Source organism: Ambystoma mexicanum, chromosome 1q (genome assembly GCF_040938575.1).
Source record: "Ambystoma mexicanum isolate Mex_15411 chromosome 1q, UKY_AmexF1_1, whole genome shotgun sequence".
Classification (NCBI taxonomy): domain Eukaryota; kingdom Metazoa; phylum Chordata; class Amphibia; order Caudata; family Ambystomatidae; genus Ambystoma; species Ambystoma mexicanum.
In genome coordinates, this window is record NC_090922.1 from 51,068,436 (window position 1) to 51,084,556 (window position 16,121).

The 16,121-nt window shown below is 46.6% G+C and overlaps 1 protein-coding gene across 1 annotated transcript in view; it reads right to left on the reverse strand.

Annotated features, from left to right (window-relative positions):
* Positions 1-16,121, reverse strand: part of ZFHX3 (zinc finger homeobox 3) — a 465,985-nt gene that overhangs the window by 31,413 nt on the left and 418,451 nt on the right. The window contains exon 8 of the mRNA XM_069635510.1: positions 12,671-12,785. Within this exon, the coding sequence (XP_069491611.1) occupies positions 12,671-12,785 (115 nt within the window). The remainder of the gene's footprint in view (positions 1-12,670; positions 12,786-16,121) is intronic.

Consider the following 16,121-nt stretch of genomic DNA (forward strand, 5'->3'; position numbering starts at 1 on the left):
GCAAAATAGTGTGTCTTCCAGGTTCATCAGCAGTACCCAAACACAAAGCAGTTGTATGGGAACAATGTCTATGCGCCAGATCAGTCTCAGCGAGTCATTTGAGTGCAGATAGAAACATCATTGACACCATACACACTTAGTGCTGCTCAACGCTAAATTGGCGACAATGCTGGCAGTAGACCACCTGCCATGTGCCTTTTTTTTATAAACGTTTTAAAGAAAGCTGTTGACAAGAGCTGATGCCCAATGGAAAATGTCCAACTGGCTTATTTTTCATGCAAGGCTGGTCATGCATTATATGGTGCATTAGTTCTTGCATTGAGAAAGGCCTTACACAGGTCAGAAGGTGGGCACATTCACTTCATTATGGCTATGTGGACAAGCAGACCATACACTAATCACATGGCTGTAACAGTACATTGGGTCAACTTCTCCACTAGTAGAGAGCAACGACAGTAATGCAAGTAGCTGCATGCATCTCCACCAAGAAGCTATATTGTGAATGCAAGGTTTTGATGATAGGAACCACAGAAGAACAGACATCAGAATAAAAATGGAGGAGGTGGCGGCAGAGTGGCTAACTTCCTAGCAACTAGCATTGAGCTTTGTGGCAGCTGACAATTTCACCAATGTCATTGCTGCAGTAAGGCTTGGGAATATCATGCATGTGTCATGCTTTGCACACGTTCCATGCTTTGCACATGTTCTCTACCTTATGGTGGCATGTTTTGTCAGCGATTGGTCCCCTACCCATAATATGCTGGTTGTGGCACACATGATCTGCTCTCATTTCAGCTGGTCAGACAGTGCAAGTAACACTTTCGAGTGTGTTGGAGGTGCGGTACAAACTCCCACACCACCAGCTACAAATGGCTGTTCCAACCTGATTGAATTCCAAATTGCCGGTGCTTGACCAATTCTGTTTGCAAAGCAATGCTGTTAGTGATTACAGCTTTAGTCTCACAGTCACAGTCGAGCATTGGATGGAGCCTTCTTCACTCTAACTCAATGGCAGCTCATGCAGTGTCTCCTGTTTGAAACGGCTCTTTCAGAAAGCCACACAGAGAATGAGCCAAATCCTAGTGTCATTTAGTACTTTCATGTATCTACTTGCTCAAAATGACCTGTCCAGAAGAAAGATAGAAAAGGATAACATGGGCGAGTCAGACATTGCACAGCTGGTGAGAGAACTGATGGCAGTCTTTCCGAATTACCCACGTATAAAACACATGAAAGAACACATTATGAATCTTTTGGTGTCATCATTGACCCCCGTTTTAAGGTTAATGTGGCTGCATTATAGATTGTGGGCATTAGGAGAACACATACAGAAGACAAAGTGGGAAAGCGCAAATCTGTACTAGAGTGGCGTTTGCAGGATCACTTGCTTGCAGAACAGAGGCTTGAAGGACAGGCAGCAACAACAGAGCATCCCCAAAAGATAGTAATTCTATCTTCATCTAGTGGTATCCTCTACACTGAAACTGTCAGGTGCAGTGACACCCTATTTAGGTGTGCAACTATCACACATACACCCCATGCTTTCAGATTCTGCATTCTTCAATGTGTCTGTGCCTGGGTGAGCAACAGGTAGAAGGAGTGGGCCTACATCAACAGAGATGACAGATCCATATTTGAACAATGCATGCCAGCTTGGCAGGGATGATGACCCAATATGGTTCTCTAAGCAGTCTGTATGGCCAGCAGCACTTGTCCATCTAGCCATGGACATCTTAAGTTGCCCCCACTAGTGTACAGTCCAAGTGTGTTTTTAGTGCTGCTGGCGCTATTGTCTCTTACCAAAGGTGACAACTCTCTTTGGCTCTAGAAGAATAACTGTTGTTCATTAAAATTAATGAACACCATATTCCAGTCGACTATGGCAAGATACTGTTGCTTTTGCAAGCAAAGCAACAAGATCTTCAAAGTCAGCGTAGATCATAGTGGAGAGAGGGAATGACCTTCTGTGTCCCAGTGAACAGGGACACCTGGGTAGTGGAAGAGGGATGGCAGCTACTATGTTTTCCATTGATACTACTAGCACAAGCTCTGGAGATTACAAATTATTAATGGTGGTGATGATTGAGTTGATGATGAACAATTTTGATGATAACCCCACCCAGGGTCTGAAGTACCAAGTGTGCTGCATTGTGTGTGTCTACTGTCAGAGCATAACACATGTATGCAGGCTCAATTTACTGTAGATATTTCAATGATTGAGCAGAGTCATTCACACACTCAATGTGTGTCTTTTCTGTCCAGCAAGGGTGAGGGCATGTCCTGAATTTGTGTGTATCTCCTGTCCTGAGAGGTGAGAGCAAGCCCTCAATTTGTATGCCCTTCCTATCTGAAAAGGGTGGGGGGCACAGCCTGAATTTTTATGTCTCATACGGATGAGGGCAGACACTTTTTACTTCTTTCCTGCAGGGGTGGGTGAATTGTTGGAAATACGTGATTTGACCGTGGCTTAATTCTTTGCGGCGGAATTGACCGTGGTCAATTGTGCCGTAAATACAATTTTGCCATGGCCAAATCCAGAAAACCCTTGACCACCCACCCCCTCCCCCAATACAGCCCCCCACCCACCCCCACTTACCTTTTGCTTCTCTGTTTCCTTCTGACCCTGCGGAGTCAGTTCCGTCCCTCTTATGCAGGTCGAATCCAACACCGCAGGGTCCGCTTTTCTTTTTTTTCCCCGTCCCCTGCCTCCAGTCCTCAGGAAGCAGGGGGGGCCTGCTACCCCACCAAGACAATCATTACCGAACATGGGAAGCGGGGGACAACCCGCAACCCCGGCTCCCCATGTTCGGTATTGATTACCAAATTTGTTCGAATTTAATTGATCAAATGGTACTGGCCGAATTCGTCCAAATGTAGCATATGGTCAGTTAAATTGGGTAATACCGAATTGTTGTGTCTCCTTTTTTGCAGGAATGAGAGCACAACCTGAATTTTTAAGTCTGGGATGGGGGCCACATACCTCATAATTAGGTCTCCTGTCTCGCAAGGATGAGGGCAATTGTTACGCCTCCTGCAGGGGTGGGGGTGCAGACTGAATTTTGACATCTCCATTAGAAGACATGAGCCTGAACAGAGAGGAGTTGCTTGGTGAACCACTCTCAAGTCTGAAATGAGCACCTTCAGAAGGTGGAACTCATTGCAAAACATCATCAGTGAATCTCAGCAAGGCATACTACACTGTTGCCATAGGGTAGACTCACAAGCATCCTAAATTATTAGGGACTGTTGTGTTAGGAAAGATAACTGTCCCTATTTACATGCTTACTTACTAGACAAGCAAATGGTGTTATCGAAAAGGGGATAGAGAAACTAAAGCCTCAGTGAGCTCATATTATTCCAACACTATCCAAAAGAATTACATCCTGAAACCTGAAGTAGGGCGACTTGTTTTCACATTTCTACCCTCAATTGGATGTTTATTATTGAACACCCAAAACAATAAACCAAACTAAATTTAAGAAAATTTAAAATGTAATTTTTTGTGTATTGATATTTTGGTTTCAGATTTTTTGTTGCATATTTAGATTGTTTTTTTTCTAGAGAGCAAAGGAGAAAGGGAAACAACAACATAAATAGACCTGCTGCAGAAACAAAACAAACATTATTTACAATGTTCCCCTCTGCCACAGCATCACAACAAACGTAGCCTTTTTCAAAATTGCTTGGTCCTGTGCTTTTCAAAATGCTGATGTTTACTGCCCATTAGCATCTCATCTACCAATTCTTTCTGGCTGAAGATGTGCCCGCACACTAGGTACAATGTCCTAATCTGCTGTGGAACAATGCCCAAGAAGCTGCCACCTGGGTCATTGATCTGGTCTCCCAGATTCCCTGGAATGGCACCTGGGATTGGCCTGGCTCTTCTCTGGGTATGTCCTAACCTATCATTGCATGAGCAGAACCATCACAATGCTGGGACAGGTCTGTGCTTCCAGCTACTGCATTGTCGATCCCCTGTGCTCTCCTAGGAGGTTTCCTTAGCAGTCTTTGCATCACTGGAATGGGGTTAGGGTGGTTTGAATGTATCGTACACATTCTGGTGGCAGCACCATAGGTAGTTCAGGGGGGCTGTTGTACCCAGTGAATGGGTAGCAGAGATCTTGCTCCTCCTAATGGTGTTTGGGGACAAGGTGCACTCCACAGATTCAGTATCTGATGCTGAAACTCCATCATACACCCTAAAGTGATCCCATTCCGAGGAGGAGGGGGGCAAAGGGGATCTGTCTTCCTGGCCTCCCTATACCTTCAGAGGAACTCGTGGCTCTTACTTGAACCATCACTGGGCTTCATACCTTCTCCTGACCGCTGCAGTACTGGGTCCCCACTTCTTGTCCTCTTCAGTACTGTCTAACCCCTGACCCTTGCAGCACTGGCTGTGCCACTGGCTAAGGCTCCTCTCCGGCCTCTCTGTCAGTGTCACCACCATTCCCGCCATCACCCCCCTAGTAGCATCCTCATCACAACCAATCCCATCAACAACTTCTGTAGCACTAACATCTGCTGGAGGAGGCACATTGACTGTGCACCTCATTCCAAGAATGTTCATAAATTGTGCCACCCCCTCTGATTCCAAGTAGGAGGATAAAAGGTCCACATCCACTGGATCTAGATTGCTTTAGTCCTCCTGGACATACAGCACAACATCAGATTCCTCCCTCTGCACCCCTGCCATGTTTCCCAATAAATTAGAGGTTCCCCTAAACAAAATAAAAATACACATTTTGTTTCTCTAAGAAGAGAACCAAATTAAAGTTTCCCAACTAATATATGAAGGGTGTTCCTATCACGAGATATTGGCACCCTAAATAAACTGAGTTCCAAAATAAAACAAATATTTCCCCACCTTAAGTAACAACGTTTTTAGATTACAATCACAACACAAAAGAAAAGGGTTTCCTAACAAACAAAAGAAATGGATCCCCAAATAAACTGCCTGAGCATGGCACACAAATTAAGAAAACAAAAATAAGGGTTTCCAACCTAAAACCAAAAAGCTTTCAAATTACAAATAACACACATAGACCCCAAAGAAAAATAAATCCTGCTTAACCCCTCCAAAATCTCTCTCTTTGTCCAGCTCCTGGTGTGGATGTGCCGTGCCTCACCTTCCTACAGTCAAACAAGATCCACAAAGGAAACAAGAAGTTGCTGGTTCTTTAAATAGGCTCCCAAACTCGTTTTCTGCCTAAGAACTCGCCGAAACCAATACACAAATCCCACGGCACTACCGTTTCATTCTTGTAATATGGTCGTGTTCATCCTCGACAGAGGTGCCATATCCTCATCGTCAGCCTGCTGTATTTCTACATTTTCTTTTGTCTTCCCCAGGCTTAGGCAAGTTGTGCCTTTCCTCGTGAGCTATTTCTTGTTCTGCCCTCTGGTCTACATCTGCTAATCTCCTTAATACTTTTGTGTGGAGCTTTGGCACAGGTGGCTGAGAAGTAGTGTGAGCAAGAGGTTAAGATTCATTCGAAACCTTCCCTCCATCACCTCTTTTATTTTGCTTTGTCACCCCGAGTGGACAGGTATATCCAGACGTGGCTCCTGTGCCTGTTGGGCCTAGAGACCCAAGCTACGCCTCACTGATAAGACCCAAAAAGGCCGGAATATGTCTGGGGATGCTTCTGGTCTTGTGAAGAAGGGATGTGACCAAGCAGTTTGGGCTGGACTACACCTTTTGGGGTGGGACCAAGCATGATTTGCATATGGTCTTTCCCCTTTTGTAATGGCTTGACAGGTGAAGAACGATGGTCTAGAGGGTTGCCAAAAGCAAAGATTAATTCTAAACCTTCCAGCCATCACCTCTTTGGTTTTGCTGTGCAGTAGTGTTCCCATAGGAATACCACCTGTTATGTCCTTTTTGTCCCTCCATTCCTTTGTTTCACAGAGCCTCCTTTCTTTCTTTGTTATTCCTCATCTTATTTCATCCAGCATTTCACTTTCCCACATCCATGATACTTGGCATTAAAGGGGGCGTTACATGTGATAGCTTTCAAAGCTGCTTTTTCTGCCTTGCTATTCCCCTGAATCCACCCATTTCTTCTAGGACTAAGTGCCCAGATTTTAATCGAGATCCTGGGGTTGGGGCACTGAGAGAGGATCACATGGGGAAGAAAGCCCCTTATGGGATTGCGGATGCCAATTCTCAGAGAATGCAGTATACCTCTACCTCAATACACCCAACCCCTTCTCCAATGGCAAATCCTCCTTCCCCCTCCCTCTCTAGACAGAGCCAATGTGTTCTATTGTCAAGTCAGTCAACCTAAAATACTTGACAGGACTAAAACACCAGAGAATACAAAGTATGTTGCATATCGTTCTAAAACAAGTATTGTGTAGAAGATGATGACTGGGGCCCGGAGATCACTCTAGTGAACCACTGTGCGCTCTAGCCTTCCATGGTATGTGATTGGCCCAAACCAATACAACAAGCCAATGCAGGAGTTTAAAGTCCGCTCCGCTGAGATGCTGAGAGAGAGGAGACGTGCAACAGGTTAACAGACTAGAGCCAAAAGGGAAGATGTGTAGCGAGAAGAACCCAAATGTGGTCCAGGACGGAAAGACTACTTGGACTACTGCCGAGTCAAACCTCTGGGCATTCCAGGCCTCAGCAAAGCATCTGAGGGAGAGGATGTGCAGCTGGTAGGAGACAGACGTCAGCCGAGCCGCTGCAGACCCGGACGCTACCAGAGTCTCGAGAAAGGACGCAGCTGCTTGGGAAATGCTGGTACCTGCACGGAAGGCACGCGTGTTGCCCGAGAGGTGCTAGAAGTCCAGGGAAGCCAGGGGTGAAAGCAGACGTTGGAGTGCGAGGGGCTGGGACCCTGAGAAGGGATTGTGTGTCTGCGACCCGCACCATAAGGAAATCAAAGTATAGGAGGGTCTGGGACCCTGAAAGAAACTAAGAGAAAGAGGAATCTTATGTTTGACACGAGAGTGAACCAAGCAGTTATAATAATGTAACATGGGTCTGGGACCCACACCCATGTGAGAATCACACAATAAGAGGGCCTAGGACCCTAACTGTGAAAGAAACAAACCAGAAAGAATTATATGTTTGACAGGAGAGTAAACCAAGCTGTTAGAACGCTACATTGCGAGTCTGGGACCTGTATCCATATGAGAGATAAAAGCCTAAAGTAATTAGGAATAAGAGGGTCTGGGACACTGAGAGTAAGCAAGACAGTCCATGAGAGGACAACTGCTTGGCAGGAGGTTAAAACAAGCCGTTCAGAATATTTCGTGTCTGGGACCCGCACCCACAAGGACCAATCAATGAGAGTTTGAGAATAAGTGGGTCAAGAACCCTGGAAGTGAAACGAATTAAAAGGAAATCCATGCTTAGTAGAAAAGAGTGCCAAGTTGGTGGGACAAAGAACTGTGAATTTGAGATGCAAATCCTTCTGAATTACCCAGTGACATATACCTAAGAAGATACAGGGCTCAGGAGCCAAAAAGGAAGAAAAGTAGAACAAGAAAGAGTCTACTGGAAAGCAGCACAACCGTAGCCTTGGAGTGGTACATTTCAGAAAATGTTTTCTTTCATCAATTTTGACTACCCAAATGTCATGTACAGAGGTCCCAGGTGAACTTAGTAGTCCTTTTTCCCCATTGTCCAACCAGAGGGGCTAAATGCACTCACTGGCCAGCAAATGAGGCAAGAACTGCACGGCAGGACACTCTGCAGCTGTAAATAAATAATACAAGATCAGTTGCAGATACAGCAGAATCTACAATCAGAGCCCACCCGTGATGTATATAACATACCTAATAAGAGAGTAGGCTGATGAAGATGGGGAGGGTAGCCCGACGGCACGAGGACATCGGGACTGGCAGGACAACCTATCCCGGGCGGCATGAGGGCACACAACTAGGGATTGATGGAATGAGTACCAGTAGGAGCTGTGATGAGTCCACCAAGTTCCTGATGCAACACCAAAACACAAAGCAATCCAAAAGCAGTGCAGAATCCAAAATGTCCAGGAATATGCAAAGTTGAAGAACCAAAAGATCCTAGTAGTACAACACAATCCAGGATAAATCCAAAGGGAGTCCATTATTCTATAGCCAAGGTCCCCAAATCCAGGAAGCAAGAAGAAACAGGAAATGCAGTAGCCAAATGCTGAAACAGCTGAGAAGCATGGAAGACTAGTGCCGGTGCTTTAAATAGCATAGTTCTTCACATCCAGGTTGCTGTGACTGTGAGTCATTTGAGATATAATGGATCAGGTGGCAGCTTAGCCTCTACATTGGGGAAGGGCCACCCGTTGTCATCGAATGGCATCGGCCAGTCCGCATGGCAACACCAGGAACACTACAATGCAGAGAAGTAGTGTGGAGCACTGGGAGCCGCATCGGAGTGGTAACGTAGCTGAGGGAAGTGGTGCAGTGATCCAGAGACTGAGGTTGAGGAACGCCAAGAAGATAAGTGTATGACGGAGCCCCTCCCCAATGCCCGAGGACCCGGGGGGCGATCAGGAGGGGCACAATGAAACAGAGTCAAAAATGTGGGTGCATGAATGATTATAACGGGTTCCCACGTCCTCTCCTCGGGGCCGTACCCCTTTCAGTCAGCAAGATATTGAAGGTGACCTCTACATGAATGGGAATCAAGGATTTTGTGTACTTCGTATTCGTCAGCAGAGCCCACAGAAACAGGAGGAAGAGAAACAGAATGACATAGAGAAGTAAGACAGGGCTTTAGGAGAGAGGTGTGAAAGGCCGGGTGAATTCGCCAAAAAGTAGGTATGGACAACCGATAACAAACTGGATTGAGGGACTTCATTACATTGTAGGTTCCCTGGAAACATGAGAGCAGCTAACGATAGCCAGGAAAGTGAAGGTACCGTGTTGACAGCCACTCCTCGTCCCATGGTTTGTAAATGGGAGCAGTGTGACGAGGCCTATCAGCAAAGCGTTGTGTACATAGTTGTGCACTATGCAAACGGGTAAGCTTTCGGGCATGATCGGATTGAAGGCCCCTATAACAAGCATTAGCAGCGGGTTGAAGGGTTGTTGTGCAAAGTGCGTGGGTTTTGACCGTACAAGGAAAAAAGTAGAAAAGCCTCTGTTAGTGTGAGGAGTGTTGTAATCACATTCTGGTGTACACAAGACTTTTTGCCATGATTTTTGATGTTGCAAACACAGGCAATTGAGGTATTTTTTGAGCATCTGATTCACACGCTCTGTTTGCTCATCGGTCTCCGGATGATAAGTAGATGAGAAACATACGTCAATACCGATTAACGAGGTCAAAGCCTTCTAAAAGCCGGAAGTAAATTGTGAGCCTCGGTCGGTGATGATAATGGAAGGAAGACCAAAAAGACTGAATACATGGAGGAAGTACAGATCAGTCAACACCGGGCTGAGGGTATACTAGAGCAGGGGACAAAACAAGCCATATTTGTGAAGCTCTCGTCAACTACCCAGATGGTGTTATAGGACCGTAGTTCTTTTATCGTTGTTACCAAGGGTGGCGAAGGAGTACTAAAGCAAACTACATTGGATTTCTGAAGATCGCTATCAGGGAACACAGGTATCCCGTCACCCCCTGAATGGTGTGCCAGGGTGTCTGCTTTTCCATGGGCTGAGCCACACAATGTTTAACGGTGAAGTAGTAGGTTGCAAAAAACAAATGCCAATGTACTTGGCGACTGTTGATACATTTCAAGGACGCTAGGTCTTGAATGTTACGATGGTCGTTATATACAGTAACGGCCATTTGGCGCCTAAAAGGTGGTGTCATCCTTTATGGCCAATAGTTATTTTTTCTGTTCGATAATAGTATGGTGCATTTCAGAGACGGTGAATTTCCTAGAATGGAAGGTGAAAAAGATCAGAAGCTGGGAGTACTTGTGAAAGAATAGCTCCTAAAGCAAACGGTGATGCACCCGCTGTGACCAAGAATGGTTGTTTCGAATCAGGATGTTGTAGCACTGGTGCTGTGCCACTCATGGCCTAATACTTGTGCATTGACGAATCCCTGTATGGGTCTACCGATCTTATCCAAAATCATGAGATTCAAACATTGTCTGGTGATTGAGCCTGCAGAGATTGGGAGGATGTGGGGTGGCCGGGGAGATTTGCTTACTGAAGATGCCCAAGATTTAAAAAGTTGTGGTAGAGAAGACAGGTAAAAAGGGCCCGAGCAAACGAAAACAAACAAGAGCCATTTTGGTAAACACTGTCAGAGAGGGCAAGCTTACACCACATCTTGTAATACCACTGAATTCAATGGGTAGTATAGTAACCTATCAACATAGCTTTTTTATGTTTACAGCAGCAAAGGCATGATAGGTTTCCTTGCTGGGAGTTTTGAAGCTTGTGTACACATTCTCCGTACAAACACCAAAACCTGAGGCACAGGAGCGAGGAGACCCATATGTCCTGACCTCATCAAATTATTTATGACGTTAAGCTACTGTGTCCCTCCAATCCACTGGGTGTATTCTAAGGTTTGCATGGTGTGCTCCACCATTGCTTGCTCCTGGAGATCGCCCATGTATCCACTGCTGCAGGTGCAGGCAGTAGTGACATACATTCAAAAAAGAGCAGGCATTAGAAAAAACTAGTGATAGAGTAAGCAGGGACTAGAAGATTGTACTATGAGCAGGGATAAATGGTAAAAGGCACAAAAGGGAGTACAGTGACTAGAGAAATCAGAAGGATCAGGGAAAAAGAGCAGGCAGTAGTGATAAGAGACAGTTGTAGTGGTAGTAGGAGCAGGGAACAGGGAACAGGATATGTCTATGTGAACAGGCAGTACTGACGGGAAGGAATGGGGCCAGGAAGTAGAATCTGGCAGTGGTGACAGGTGGTAGAAGTAACGAGGGCAGGGTACAGAAGTTGGAGCAGGCAGTCGAAGCATGCAACGGTGACAGGTGGAGGCAGTAGGAGCAGGTTATGGGAAAAGATGCTATGAACTGGGAGTGCTGACAGGAAGTAATATGAGCAATTCATAGGAAAAGAAAGAATTAGTAAGGAGTAGTGACCAATGCAGTGCAAGGGGCAAATGACACACACATATAACACACGCAAACACATGTGAGTGACCCTAGTTCGGGTGGAGAAAACTCAACAATTGCAGCAGGAAAGAGATGTGGAGGATCAAAGATGCAGGAGGGAGCAAGCTTGCCTCCAAGTCTAGCTGCACGCAAAGGTGTAGTGTCTGCGCTTTTGGCAGTGTGGCAGGACACACATCAAAGAACATAGTGCCAGAATGAAATGCAGTTTATGTTTTCTGAAATGTAAAGAATCTAGCCATCATTGGTACATAGGTTTTAATCCTTGAGGTGCTCACAAGCCAAGTCAACCAAAACTAAATAAGGCTGTGCCCGTTTCCTTTAAACAAAAGGGGAAGCATAAGAGGTGCGAATTTGTTTGAGCTCAATAAAATTATAGCTCTGCTAAAAGGATAGAGTAAATTTAGGGAAGATAGCTCAGCTATTTGAAAGCCCACTTCAGATTTCTGAGTGCAACCTGCAGTACACATGTTTAAATTCTGACTAGACCGGTCCTCCTCTTGTTTCCTCGGCTGAAGAAATAAATGCCACTGAGTTGGCTAATTCAAACAGCTGCACCCTAAAACGCATACAGAAAATTCAATAAGTGGTGCACCACATGGCCACACTCTAGGAGCCCCGCCCACATCCTCCTCCTCTTTAAAGAGTCGTAGATGCATGCTGGACTCAGACATATATCTCTCTCACCACATCAATACCATGTCCAGAACTTGCCACTTCCACCTACGCATCCATAGGCAAATCTTCCAGAAACCTTAGATCTGATTCTACACTCCTCTTCGTGATCCCCCCATACAACTCCACCAGAATGGAACGATCCGCCTTCTCCGTCCAAACCCCCACCAGCTGGAACTACCTTCCACTACACTTCTGCCGCAATCAAGACTACCTCTCCTTCAGAAACGCCTGCAAAATATGGTTATTCCCTGCGGCAACCTAAAGTTTCTCCAAACCCTCCAGTTCCCACCCCTCTCTCTCTTCACAGCATCATACGCCTCTGTCACAGTTTCATTTACATCCAGAATATTTTCCACTGCAACGTAAAGTACACCTCTCAGCACAGTCGGGACAACTCGGATTCGCTCAGCAACATAAAATGCAAAGCATCAAGCGAAGCACCAAGGTATGTAATCAAACACCATTATGAGGACACCTGCCACAGGCACAGTTACCCACGCACACACACACTTGCACCCATACCACACTATAATACACAAAGCAAAACAGCCATCAGCCTGCAGCTACACCCTATGACAACATTTGGTCTAGCTGGGCACATAACGAATCGCTGGCACTAGAATGCAGCTTGATCTACAACAAATTTCGGTCAAGGAGGCCACATGGCAAATATCTTGCACTCTCAGATTCTCCTGACCTGCCCCAGCACATGTGCCTCACCATATTGGGTTGCTTAGTGGAGCACGCCAACCCACCAAAACCCCTATCTCGGCCTAATGCACAATCGCATTCTACTCACTCTAGCAACCTGCGTACTTGGACTCTGGTCCATGAGGGCGTTCACCCACAAGCACGTGGAGGCCATCCTAATGGGATAAAGGTGCTGTATAAATGACAAACTACTACTACTACATGAATAGCAACATTGACGTAAGATGCATGTGACTAACCAGGCGCCTTCTCCTCTTCGTCCATGTTAGTGACTGTCCCCGCGCTGCTTCGATCAGTCGTCGGGCCCACAGGTAAAAACATACTGCTTGGCATCATCTTTTCCGGTGTTGTTACCTAGAAAGCCAGAGAGAACACTCATAAATAAATAAAAATTCGATGGAGTTCTCTTTGATGCAGCATTTAACTTGCAAAATACTTCGGGTACTTCGCACATCATGTCCCCTATGTGAGACCCCCACCCTCCCCGGGAAAACTGAGGCGCCAACCCTGCGCAGGTGCCTGCTTTGGAGGCGCATCCCTCTTCAGTCCTGGGTATAATTAACGGTACACACTTGGATAGTGATTTCATTATTAATATTTTTCCTTTGTGTGCAATCTTGACTTTGATCGCTGACTATGTTTTGTCGCAGAGCTGTGAAAACTTCTTGCGCCGCCAATTAAGTGGATAAGTTGAAAGGCTCTCACCTCAAACTGCTGAAACGGTAATACAGCCCCTAATTAAATCCGATCCAGAGAAAAGGCGCACGCGGAACTGGAGCAGGGAGGCCCTGTCAAGCTGTTCTCGGTGTGCGCTCACGCTAGAGAGGGTTGGGTGGTGGCAGGGGGGGGGGGGGATAGGGGCGAGGGAAACAGTTGAGTGGGCGAGAGGAGTAAGAGAAGTGAAAAAGGGAGCGAGTAAAGTAAAAGAAGACAAGAAAATCAAGTGAAAGACGGGGCAAGGAAGGGTTGAAGCAAGAAGTATCTGGGGGAGTGAAAGTAGAGGAAAAGAGAAGGAAAACAGTGCAAAAGAGGAAACAAGGTTGGCTAGGAGGATGGGGTAAGGTCGGGAAGATGAGATGGCGAGGGGCAGCAATAGGCAGGTGAAGGAGGAAAGAGTAGTGAACGTGGGGCACGAGAAGGAAGTGGGATTATGAGGACATCAGAAGGAAGGTACAGTAGAGGAAAGTGGGAGACTGGAGAGGATGAAAAGACAGAAGGGCAGAAAAAATGGGGGTGTGGGGGGGTGCTGAGGTCCATAGAATGGTGAGGGGCATCATGAAGGTGAGAGAATTCCAGACAAGAAGATGAAGAATGTGCTTAATGGAGAGGAGCCTGATATTAAAAAAGAAGGAAGCGGCAAAGCACGACAGGAAAGAGGTGGGTGGGCTGGACATGGACAGATTCAATGCGAACAGAGAAGGGAGGGAAGGAAAAGACCAGGCAAAACACAGAACAGAAGGAGAACTTGGTGAAGGAAAGAGTGGCAGGAAGCGAGAGAAAGAAAGTAAAGAGCGGGAGGGGGGAGAAAGATGGAGAAAAGTGAGATGGTGACGTTAGGCGGGGTAAGAGGACAAGAAAGAGAAACTAACATGACAAATAAGGAGATGTAGAAAATGCAGAAAAGTCAAGGAAATGGGCATAGGATGAATGGGGAGAACATGGGGAGGGTGCAGTAATCGGAGACAGGAAGGGCGACATTCGCAGATCTCCCAAGTTCCCCAGTTCGGTGCGGAGGGGATTAGAGGGGGCGGGGTGTTCTGGGATTTGAAGTTTTGTGTTTTCCATTTTGAATTCAGGGCTTCAGATTCCATAATTTCAGGGGAAGCAGGCCTTGGTGGGTTTTCCACACATGGAACGGGAAATGAGAGCCGTGAAGAATTTAAAGTGCCTGAAATGGAAAAGAGAGGACACGGAGTAAAAGAAAAGAGGGTCCAGGAGGTGTATAATTTCAGAAAGGAGTCGTGCTCTTAAGGACAGCTCCTGGGCCGCCTACCACTTGGGTGGAAGAAAGAGGGCCTCAAGGACGGCGATGAAATTGTATGATGGGTGCTGGTGAGACCCGGCTGTATCCTCATAACCTGACAGAATGCAATTGCGCATAAACAAGGCGCAGCATGAACACAAAAACACACAAACGCCTGAATAGCCCTCTTTGACCTGCGCGCGAGCAAGCGGAGGGTTTTTAGCCCTGACACTGTCAGAGGCGCCACCAGCGCTGGGCCCAGGGGTGAGACGACGGCGGAATTGTTTTCATACACTTTAATTAGAAAAACTCCGCTGGCCTTGAATTATAATGGGAGACATAGACTTCTTCACTTGAAAGGTTGAAGCCAATCATGTGTGAATGACGGGAACGGAGGAGGGGGCGAGAGGGGAGGTGCGCAGGCTGGAGGGGAGGGGGGGGGGGGTGGCGGTGGCCGAGCTGACTGGAGAAGACTGCAATTCACCAAGGCTCGGTCTTCTCTTGCTGTCTTTAATCATAATTCCTGATTGGGATTCAAGAAGGCGGCGAACAGCGGAGCTACGTCTGCGCTCGCCTTCCATCAATTAACTCTCCCCAAAATATAATCATCAGCCTTGTGTGCCGCCCTGAATTTTAATCCACCCGTCATAGACTGCGCCCCCTCCTCCCGCCGCCAAGCGGGCTGCACGTCCACTGCCTGCAGCATAGGGGACCCTCCCCCAGTAGCTGGAGATCTCATGCCCACCCCCCCCAGGACGAGTGAGCTTAGGGTAAAACGCTTGCAGTATCTGGGTCTCTCAGAGCAAGTGATGTCAATGGGAGGCACGACTAAAACGACTGGGCCCTCAATTCACAGGGAATCTCAATGGGGATATAAAGTGCAGTGTCAGAGCGGCTCTACCCACCGATCTACATACCTGCCCATTCACCCTTCCTAGAACGCACCCACTAGCCCACCTGCCATTTCAACTACAGACCTATACATTAACCTACGGATGCATCTTTTAGTTCACCATCTCCCCAAAACACGGCCACAACACAACTACACCATCAACCTGATCAATACTCAGCTTTTGGACTTCTGCTGGAGGCACTCCCTATTGACTGCACTCAACCATATAGCCAATGTCATAACATCTGCCTTGTACAGCCATCGCTCCTCCATCCTCCTCCTTGATCTCCATCTGTCTTCCATACTGATATCCCTGACATATAGTCTCGACAAGTGCGTCAAAATGGCTTTCCACCCTCCTGGTGCTCCTACCTTGCCCTGTGTTCTTTTGTCCTGGAGCTCTTTCATCTCCACTTCATTTCCAATGGCCAACCCACCAAGGCTATGTTCTAGGCCAAAGGGAGGCAACCTGCAAATCTCCAATTGTTTTAGCTCAGGGGCAACGCGCTTGTCTTGGAACCAAGACAGCGCAGCGGAACACAGGTTCGAATCCCAATCCCATGCATAGAAACCACTCATTGGTATGAAGCGCATTATAAAAGAACAATTATTATAATAAGTAGCCAGTATAGTCATGGTGAGAGATCATGGCAGTCATAGGCTAAAACATCTGCAGCCACAAAAATCTATTTTCCCTGCATACAGTGTGCTATGATATGGCATTTAAAACGCGCCTATACATAAGTGTTTCAAGGCGCGACTAGGCAACGGAGGGAGAACAGAGGGAGACATAGACAATGATCTTACTAGGCCAGGTGACATTGAGATCGCGCAA